This window comes from Dreissena polymorpha, chromosome 13 (assembly GCF_020536995.1).
Source record: "Dreissena polymorpha isolate Duluth1 chromosome 13, UMN_Dpol_1.0, whole genome shotgun sequence".
Taxonomy (NCBI): domain Eukaryota; kingdom Metazoa; phylum Mollusca; class Bivalvia; order Myida; family Dreissenidae; genus Dreissena; species Dreissena polymorpha.
In genome coordinates this window covers 38,863,068-38,873,751 of record NC_068367.1, presented here as the reverse complement: position 1 = coordinate 38,873,751, position 10,684 = coordinate 38,863,068, and the positions used below count along the sequence as shown (strand labels likewise).

The 10,684-nt window shown below is 34.3% G+C and overlaps 1 protein-coding gene across 1 annotated transcript; it reads left to right on the top strand.

Moving 5' to 3' along the window:
- The first annotated feature begins 87 nt into the window (after window positions 1–87).
- Window positions 88–9,939, top strand: LOC127856022 (uncharacterized). The gene is made up of 4 exons (XM_052391994.1): window positions 88–490; window positions 1,696–2,316; window positions 6,484–6,605; window positions 7,564–9,939. The coding sequence occupies exons 1-4, from the start codon at window positions 262–264 to the stop codon at window positions 7,705–7,707; spliced, it is 1,116 nt and encodes a 371-aa protein (XP_052247954.1). The 5' UTR covers window positions 88–261; the 3' UTR covers window positions 7,708–9,939.
- The last annotated feature ends 745 nt before the right edge of the window (window positions 9,940–10,684 follow it).

Here is a 10,684-nt window from a genome sequence, read left to right as displayed (position 1 = left end):
GTGCCACACTTAAGTTTGAATGACATAAATCCGGCTTGTAACAGCGTAAAAACACTTGTTGTCGGAATCATTAAATAGCAAGTTCTAACAGTACTTCCTGCGTGAACTGGGTTTAAATCAATGTTTGCATAGTACGGGCTATGAGCGTTTGTATTATAATCAACACATTTGTTCGATCGTTTCAAAACAAATTAACGGATATCAGTGTTTACTTAACTTAAAAATCTGTGCCAGAACTCAATTCGTTGATATAAAGGCGCCATGTTGGGAAACATCGGAAATGTCGTCTGCTTCATCATCGTCCTCATGACGTCACACCACGTTACCGGACAGGCGCATGACGTGGCACAGTTGAGCAAAAGGCTGACGATCCTCAAGAATTCCGTTGATGACGATATCGGCGACATCCGGCTCGAGATCATGGATCTGAAGATGATTGTCGAGCAGATTGGAGTCGGTCAGAGGAACGCTAGCGATGGATCCATTATTGGTAAGGAGATTACAGAAGAGAACTATAAATAATAGATTAAGCTTATAGAACTTATTTAAATGACACGTTATCCATTGTCACGGTGCCTATGCCACGTGACTTCTTCGGATCTGTGTTGGGAGAATAAAGCGCGACTCTGTTAACAATTTTAAGAATCTCTTTTTAAATATTTCACCATTTTAATGGGATAAAGTGGAGAGCCCGCTCAATAGTAAGAGTTTTCTATAGGTATCATGATCTTTTAAAACAAATAAGTATGTTTTCAGTTAAGTGCCACCTCGCGTTTGAACGGTTAGACAAATGTCGGATCAGTGTGGGGACTTCACATTACAAACGCGCGGTTGCACTTTACTGAAAAATATTTATTTGTTTAAAAAGATCATGATACCTATAGAAAACTCTCACGAATTAGCGGGCTCTTCACTTTATCCCATAAAATATGGTGAAATATTTAAAAACAGATCCTTAAACATTTGAACTTGGTCGCGCTTTATTCTCCCAACACAGATCCGAAAAAGTCACGTGGTATAGGCATCGTGTTGTTTGCCAGCGTCTTGTTTTATCAAAGACCTTAAGATAAATTTTAAGTTCCATTTGAGTTGTGTAGCTTAAAAATATAAACATTTGTGAGAAACTGGCCAGATATACATCAAAAGATAATACAGAATATACGGTTCACGAACTTATTACCTTACCTCAAGTACTTTGTCGTATGATGGTTTATATGACGTGGTCCAAAAGAGTTCCAAATCCTCACCTTCAGTTATAATGATTCGTCAATTAGTCTGAAACTCAAAATGTATATTAAACATAATATGTTATGATATAGAAACACAAAAATGCCTGGCATTTGGTTGATAAGACAGAGATCAATATTGGTGGTTGAAAAAGTTTTGCCGTAAAAAAAAAACACAATCTCAAATAATCTCAAAATTAGGCTAGTACATTTGATAGTGTAAGTTCATGAAATAATACATATAATTATGAGGGCATTTAGTTTTAAAGGACCGGGATTGATCCGATGGAGATTAAGGCATCGAACCGAGCTTGATCAGGATCCAAAAAAGCTGCTATTATAATAACTTAAAGTACTCAAGTTCCTGAAAGATTAAATATATTTAAAATATAGTTTCCTCATTATAAAGCTGAAGCATAGAATTAAGTCAAGTTAAGAGTTGTCGTTTTTTCTTTATTTTTATCGATAGGCCATGGAATAACAGATATTAATCAAAGGGAGATTACAGATCTCAAGAATAAGTTGAATGCACATGAAAGCCGACTGAACAGATTATTCAGTACTGTCAGCGAAATTCAAGTGGAAAATTCGGCACTTAAAAGTAAAGTCAACCAATTGGTCGTAGAGAAAGAAAATGAAGCAAATGCTGAACTTCTCAGGTTCAACGCAGGGATTGAAACAAAATTTGACGATATAGTCAACGCTTTTCAAAAGAAGTTTGAAGAAACCGCAGCTGTGATGATGAAAGGTTACAAGGACCTTAAGACGCACATGTTCGATCAAACAAATACCCTTTCCCAGTCCATGATCTCCGAACAAAACAAACTGAGTATAAAGATTGACAAGGCAATCGTTCGAGTGGATGGTGAAGTGAACAAACTCCAAGTCAACGCATTGGTCGAGAAAAATGAAAGAAACACATTGATCAAGAACTTCAAAGCTGAACTTCTCCAGTTAAACGCAGGCGTTGAAACGAAATGCGACGACAGAGTCAACGCTCTTCAAAACAATTTGAGTGCGAGGATTGACAAGGCAGATGCTAATATATTAAAACTGGACGCTTCGAGAGAAGAACTGAAAACACAGATTGGTAAGTGCATCACGGGCCAGTAGGTTTATTACAGTGCTGTTAACGAACAATCATATACTTAAAAAATATGACCGTAAACTACTATCGACACTTAACAGAATATAACCGCACACACTTAACAAATTTTATGAAACAAGCATCACACACAAAAACATTCGTATACATTAAATGAAACAATTTTATATGCATGACTTATTGATTTTCAATGATTAATTAGAATTAGCTACAGAAGGTTAATCATAGTTTCATCCGAAAGATAACTCGCTACGGGCTCCCACAAGTAAGGAAGAGTCTTATCCACAACCTTGATTCATTACCAGGCTTTCACAGCTTAGTGTAGAACGTGATTTAACTAAACGGTGCAAATAATTTGGGTTATATAATAGAGGTAATACAATGAATTTATTAATGTATATGAACTAGAAAGGAAGTTTCATTTATAAGAATAATTATGAGGAAAGACTTATTGACATACCGAGGAAATTCCAAATGTTTTTTCTTCAAATCAGAGAGGTATTGCATGTAGAAGGGGCCCTAGAGCAAATTCTACGTACAAGTGTCCAAACTTTGAAACAAGTGGACCATTGGCTATAGGGCGCGCACCTGAGACCCAAAGGAATTAAACTATTTCGAGAGGGTGGCGTCCAGAATGATAAACGTACATTATCATCATCATCATCATCATCATCATCATCATCATCATCATCATCATCATCATCATCATCATCATCATCATCATCATCATCATCATCATCATCATCATCATCATCATCATCATCATCATCATCATCATCATCATCATCATCATCATCGCAGACTATGGGTTTGATGTGTGCTATTAAAATAACTGGGAGTGATTTATATATTTTATCATATGAATAGGTTTTGAGATAAATATGTCAAGGTCACCGGTTTCTGTCATATAAAACTGAGTTTAGCATACTTGCAGAACTACATTTTACAGTCACGTTTTGACTGACCTACAAGTGCGCACATTTTTCTTTGAATGGAAAAACCACATTTATGTACCAATATGTATCTTTACTCAATTCATTAACATAGTTCAACAAAGTGTCGAATGATATTGGTTAAAAAACATTGAGTTTGAGTAATCGAAAGCTTAGATAGAAAACCCATAGTTGTGTTTACTCGCGGGATGGTCAATCAATATAGGTTTATTAGTGATTATTGCAGTGCTTTTGTACACCGTCTGCTTTTATTTCATTGACGCTCAACATGTAACATATCTAGGTAAACATTTACAAGACTTATAACACAATATCTATTTTATCCTAGCCGAGTTCAGAAAGACGCCATGTGTGGTCATAATTCATGTATATTGTAGAAAAGGCTTGTTTACACTAGCATAAGCATGGATTACCCAACCTTCATAAAACTTGTTTGAACATTAATCCAAACCTGGTCCTTTATTTACTTCCTTGCACTACTAAGTCACAATTATTTACAAAATCCTTATATTCAATTGCTGTATTATCAACAGCAGTACAACAGTTACCATTTCGTGGCTGCGATGGACTTGTTGCATAAGGGCTCCAGAAAAACAAACACGTTTTACAGTATACGCTTGTGTTAGCGGTGTTTCAACGTTTCTTTTAATATCATAAAAGTATGATTCATTTTCTCAAAACAGAATAAACGAAAAAATGCATTTTTGAGAAAGCTATTGTAATTTAACTGAAAGCAGTTAGTTTAATTTAATTGTTTACACTAAGAGTTCAACTATGTGCAAACATGTGACCTATTCATTAAAAAATACTTATAGTTATACTTGTATGTGTATGTTCGCTTGAAGTTGTGTACAACTTTCCTTGTATATTATTATTGGTTAAGCAAATACCTTCTACTTAAAGCCGTTGCCTGTCTTGCAACATTCTCAGATGGGGGATTGGGAAGGAGAGCATATGATCGTGTGATTTTACTGGAATTCGAATTTTGTGGGTCTTGAGACAAATCTTCCCCAGGAAAATAAACAAAATTAAAACGTTTCTTACTTATCGGGTGGTGAGTCACCACATTTTAGCGCTTTGCCACTCTACAGGAATCATTTTTTGCCCAATCTTAAAACAACATGATCGTAATGTTTATCTGGACAATATCTAAACCAAGATCTTGTTTGAGTCAATTGGGTCACAATGCCTATTAAAAACAGCTAGTTATCACTCCAGAAGCAAAATTTATGACTAAATCTTGATGAAACTTTGTGAGAATATTTTATGGACAATATCAAGACCAAGTTTGAAATAGGTCAAATGAAGTTAAAAGTCACGTGGTCAAATTTTAGAAAAAAAATGTACTATTCAATAAGTTTAATTGTTAGTCTTGGCGAAACTTCATCATAAAATATATTTAAACAATATCTGTGCCAAGTTCAAATCTGGGTCACTTGTGGCCAAAATTGTACTTTAGGACAACTCTTAGAAACACTGTGCTACCAATGTAAACATATCGGGGTTAGGGTTAGGAGGAAACACTGTGCTACCAATGTAAACATATCGGGGTTAGGGTTAGGAGGAAACACTGTGCTACCAATGTAAACAGATCGGGGTTAGGGTTAGGAGGAAACACTGTGCTACCAATGTAAAAATATCGGGGTTAGGGTTAGGAGTATAATTACATTTTGATAAAATTAAGCATGAATTTGAATTTTGACATTGTCTAGGCCCAAAATTGAATCTTGGTTAACTGGGATAAAAAATCAGGTCACTTATTAAAACCTAGCTACCCACATGTATGACTCAATTTTGATGAAACTTTGTCAGAGTTTATTCTGGCAAAATAATAGACGAAGTTCAATCAGTGCTAAGTGGGGTTAACAACTAGATCACCTGTCATCGACAATTGGTGTACCTTGTGCTCATATGAGCGCTTTTGGGCCAACATGTTCATCTTGTCTAGTGATTTAATATTTTCTGCACAAAATATCAGGAACTGATAATTTTAAGTTGATTAAACTCAATATTCATTATGCTTGTAGGGTGGAATTATAGTTTAATCTTTTTAAATCATGTTGTATGAAGTCATTGATTTTTGTTATAATAGGACATTTTAATAATGTGCAAAATCATGGGAAGTAATAAGCATAAATCAATGACATTTTATGTACATAAGTCAGACAAGTGCTGCACGGGTTATTGTGGGTCGTTAAAATTTGTAAACAAAATGGCCATGATGGCCATGAATAGCTCCACCTTAATTATCATGGTGACACTAGCTTGATCTTAGCTAGGAAATGTGAAGTTGTTTCTATGTACTAAAAGAAAGATTTTATAATCCCAGTAAGGGCCAATTTTTACCACATGATAATTACTTTTAATGCAGCTTTGTTACCAATTCAGTACCAAGTATTTTGCCCACACATTCAATAAATATATTAGAAGACCAATATATGATGTTACTTATCAAATACCAAACCTGTGAAGCCTCTGTTTTCAGAGGAACATATTTTGTAAAGTATAGATGTAAGGAATACAAGTTACCTTAATTGCGGGGCCATTTTTGACCCAACGGGTATACATACGAACAACTTGGTCGAGAGCCATTATACGATGTTAGAGAGCAAAACCAAAACACTGAGCCTTTAGGTTTCAGAGGAGATTTTTAAGTGTTAACTTTCAAGATCTATTTCAGCTCTGATGACTACATTTACATCAGACTGGAAGGTTTTTAAAAAAACTTAAGAGGGTCATCCAATGATTTTTTTATTTGATATAAACTATACAGGAATTTCCTATATCGCGCAACATGTATTCACGCAACATATATAACATAACCCCTGCCCCCCCCCCCCCGAACAAATCTTATAAATAAAAGTATAGAGTATATATCGCGGATTGAATACGATTATTCAACACCTTTTCGTTGAGCGTAGATCAAGTAATTCATAAATAAAAGAAATATCAAAAATCAGAGGAAACTCAAATTATTTAATAGATTTATTGAAAAAAGACTCCTAAGTGAATGTTTACCCTTAACTTTAAATTAATCCATATTTATAAGCTACAATATGCATGTATTGATGTACACGACCAAACAAAATAGTTTATTTAAGCTTGATATATAACTTAACTCATTATCCATAGTAGATGAACATGTTAAACAAGTTTAAATTTTGTTATACAAATTACTTTACAACTTCCCTTTTTAAAGGGAGGCTACCAATCTCAGTCAACGGGTACTTCGTCAAGAGCATATTCGGGAGCGACCTTATCAAGCACGTCAAAATCGGGACCAGGGTCGTGCGTGGTAGAGACTGGATTTATGGTGACCAGGTATATTGTGCGCGCTGGATGACTACATTTTTCATGAATCGTATTGTTACATCTTAAACGAGATCTAAGTAGTAAAAGCATACTTCTAATGTTTAAACACTCAAACCACAACACCCACCCTTCTGATTATGTTTCTTTGTAAAGATCTGTTTAAGAATCGTATACTCCCATATTTATACACTCTATAGCACGAGTGATTTGTGCTCATTCGTCATAATGATCTGTTCGGCGTTATAACACGCGAACTTCATTCACTATGGATTGTATTTCGTATGCACATTTTCTTGATAGTTGTCCCTTAACAAACATGGAAGACTAAATTATAGAATGAATTTTATACCTGCTTCCATCGACCAGCAGCTCCAATATCTAGCTTGAGGTTTTGGACGTTAGAGTGGTTGTTGATATTTTTGTAGATGACATTATTTTTACGGTTTAAATGTGTGTGCTTTTTAGTGTATTTGTGTTTGCATGCGTTCACATTTATCTTTAGTTACTTTTTTTATCCAGGGCAGTTTGTCGTTGTTTTAATAAGTGTAGTTGGTATGTTTTAGATAGCATTTTCTCGAAAGTAATTGTAATCATACCTACATTATTAGCATGGTATTTAAATAACACAATGACTTTCTAAAATAGTCATGGTAATAAGACCTTTAAATTAAAAATATTAATGAAAATATCTCGACAAAGTATTTACATAAGGCGTTACGTTATGTTACATAATGACGCCAGCTGAAATCTAACATTAGATTGAACCCATAAATAATTCACTCTTATAAACTGCTGTGTATAATTGCTCTACGTACTTTGGTTGAAAATATCAAGTTTCTGCTAAGTTAAGTTCCTGAATGGTAACGTACCTGAAGTAAAGGAAACCCGCACACACTCCCTGTTGAGATATTGCTATGACAACGTCATACTGATCTGAACATGCGTTTGCTTTTATTTCATTCCACAGGACGGCGGAGGCCCAGGCACCGTGACACGTGCTCACTCGGGCGATCGTTACGGCTTGGTGGATGTCAAGTGGGACATGGGCGGGGAATACTACTACCGCATGGGCTACGAAGGCAAATACGAACTGCTAATATTGGCGGATTGACAATAACTGTCCATGTCACCCACTAATTATGGACTTAGCGCATATATTTAGCGAGTTCTTTATATATTTTGTATCTGATTAAGCCGTTGATTGAACCACAGAACGTTGTCACTTAAACGGAAATACATTTACCCATGCTTTAATTAGAATGCTTTATCACACCTGGTCAAGAATTGATAAACAACCCAGACATTTGTCGAGGGAGGAATTACCACTGAGAGCATTCATTCTCACAATTTTGTATCAAAAAGTATTTACTATTGGTTGATTGATAATGTCATCATGAATTGTACACAACAATATTTAACACAAACTTAAAACTTCATTTAAAATAATTTCTTTTCAAAAAAAATGTCTCCAGGATGATACGTCAACCGATCCTTTGATCACTCGCTATTTACGTCAGACAAAAATAAAAATACGTTGTCAACTTAAAAATGCAATCTCAACAAGCCGTCAATGGATTACAAGAATATTGCCTTCAACGCAAACAACATTACCAAACACAGACAGCTAGATTCAAAGATAAATATTTCATAATATTGATATTCGGCATTTTCGCGGTAAATCAGATTTTATGAATAGCAGTTTTCAAACAATTTGTTCACAGCTGCAGAAAGCTTGTAATTGTAGTTCATGTGAATATATCATTTCAGTTAAATCCTTAGTTTAGTTACTGCAAAATAAAGTATAATTGTTTACCAAACAGCTGTACGTTTAACGATGTATTTTGATGACACCTTTTTGAATTTTTAACTTTTGATCACCACGAAGGGGTTGCGATTGCTATCTGTGTTGCCATGGTGATATTTAATTGTACAGGCCTAAATTGAAGATTGCGATTCATACCCCAAGTTACAGATACAAAGTTAATAATAAACGTTACGCTGGAAAATTAGATACTATATACAACATGTCTAATCTTCACAGCGTTGATTATAGTAGAAATATGAAATCATGAAAGTTTTACATTTTACATCGGCAAAGATTTTAACCATAACTTCAAGTACATGTAAAGGTGTAAAACGTGGAATGTTGGACATATGCGTTCGGGGTTTGCCCAAAGTGTTCTTTGTCTGACTTAATAACTTTATCGAGTTTTGACTAAAACTTTCAGAATGAATATAGAAATAATGTTCAATGGTAAAGTCATTTTATCGATGTGTTTTTTGCACAGTACACATTAAGCAAACGGTAAATACGTTCACAATGTTTTGGCAAATGGTCTTTTTTAGTTTCTTGCGGCAAGAGCTTTTAACCTTATTAATGTTTTCTCAATCTTTATACTCTACACTTACGTGTCGTTTAAGTTTAAATATTTATGACGTTCATATTAATATATCTTTGAGTTTTTATGTTTTGATTTTAGTCTGAAGAACGTTTTTTTTAAACAGTTGTGTCTTCAATCCAATATACAAAATACAACACAAACATAGCAATATTTAAATGATGGTATAATGAAACTCAAGAGATATTATAAGTGAGGAACATTTTACGTTCAATATAAAATTTAACGCTAATATAGCAAAAATAAAATGATGGAATAATGAAACTCAAGAGATATCATAAGTGGGGAACAATTTTCGTTCACGCCAATAAACAGATTAAGTTTATATTTTAACATGCCTTTGAAGCGCGTTTAAAAAATAATAATTTCATGAAAAATTACTTTCAGTGTAACACGTGATAAACGGAGGTATATCAATTGCAACAGTGTTTGTTTCAAAGTGCTTATATATTGGATGATATATACTTTAGAATTGATAGAATGAAAAAAACTTGTCAATATTTGTTATGACACCCCTATTCGATTCAATAATTATTCTTTTACACAAAGCGATTATAAAGTCACCATAATTGATGAACAGTATGTTTAGAGGTCGTGTCGTGAACTTACCAGAAACTTGCACATTTGGATTGAGTTGAGTCCCTTCATATTTGACTTCTGAAAATTGCTTTTCATAAAACATGCAGCTTATGTAGGATATGCGGAATAAATATGAAATTTAGTGAGTGAATTTAATATATATAATGTTCGTGGTTTATGAACTTGTGTTCGTTATTGTTAAATTGGTCAGTAGCTGGTGTATGCTAAATACACATGTATAATGAAAATTAATATCGGGATATCTCGTAAACTTGAATGGTAAAATGTCTATAAAATCAAGAAACTTCCATTGTTTGTCAACACATTTATTGCATAATGAAAGAATAATAAATAATGAAAAATGTTGTGAAGGTGATTGTGATTCCACAAGTCATTCACGCGGCGTAGAATGGACCGTTCCGTCAAGTCATGCACGCGGCGTAGAATGGACCGTTCCGTCTCTGGTAGGAATGATAGATCGTTGTTGGACTGGATTCATCTGAAATTACAAAGATCATAGACGTGTACATTACACTTCTTTCTTACTCACTGTGAAATAATGTTTACATTGTGTTTCACCAATTGAAGCTTTAAAAATATCAAATGTTCACAATTTAAAACAAAAGTTATTGAATCTGTTGAATCTATGAACATTTCTAGAAGCGTTTCTTAAATATTAATAATTATATTAACAGTTTATGTTCTTTTGTCTGGTTTCTCTCTACGATAGCTGGTAACACCTCTGAAAACATTCAGAATATACACGCATAATCATTCGTTAAAACAAAGCGTTTTCGAAACTATCCACACTTTAACCCATTTATGCCTTGTGGACTCTCACATCCTTCTAAATTGGATTAATTTATTTCCAAAATTAGGGATGTCTAGTAAATTAATTTCTATATTTAGAATATTTCTTACATAAATTCCTCTAAGCAAACAGTGCAGACCCTGATGAGAGGCCGCATAATGCGGCGTCACATCTAGGTCTACGCTGTTTACCAAGGCCCTTTTCTAGACGCTAGGCATGAATGGGTTAAAGCCAGTCTTGGAAAATGAATATTCAATGAACCAATTAAGGTTCAGAATGTTACATAGAAGCTAATTGTC

Bases quoted from the DNA above. Each gene is read 5' to 3' on its own strand.
- LOC127856022 (XM_052391994.1), top strand. From the start codon at position 262: ATGTTGGGAAACATCGGAAATGTCGTCTGCTTCATCATCGTCCTCATG. The intron at 2,317-6,483 runs GTAAGTGCATCA...CCCTTTTTAAAG, and splicing joins AGAACTGAAAACACAGATTG to GGAGGCTACCAATCTCAGTC. The intron at 6,606-7,563 runs GTATATTGTGCG...TTCATTCCACAG, and splicing joins ACTGGATTTATGGTGACCAG to GACGGCGGAGGCCCAGGCAC.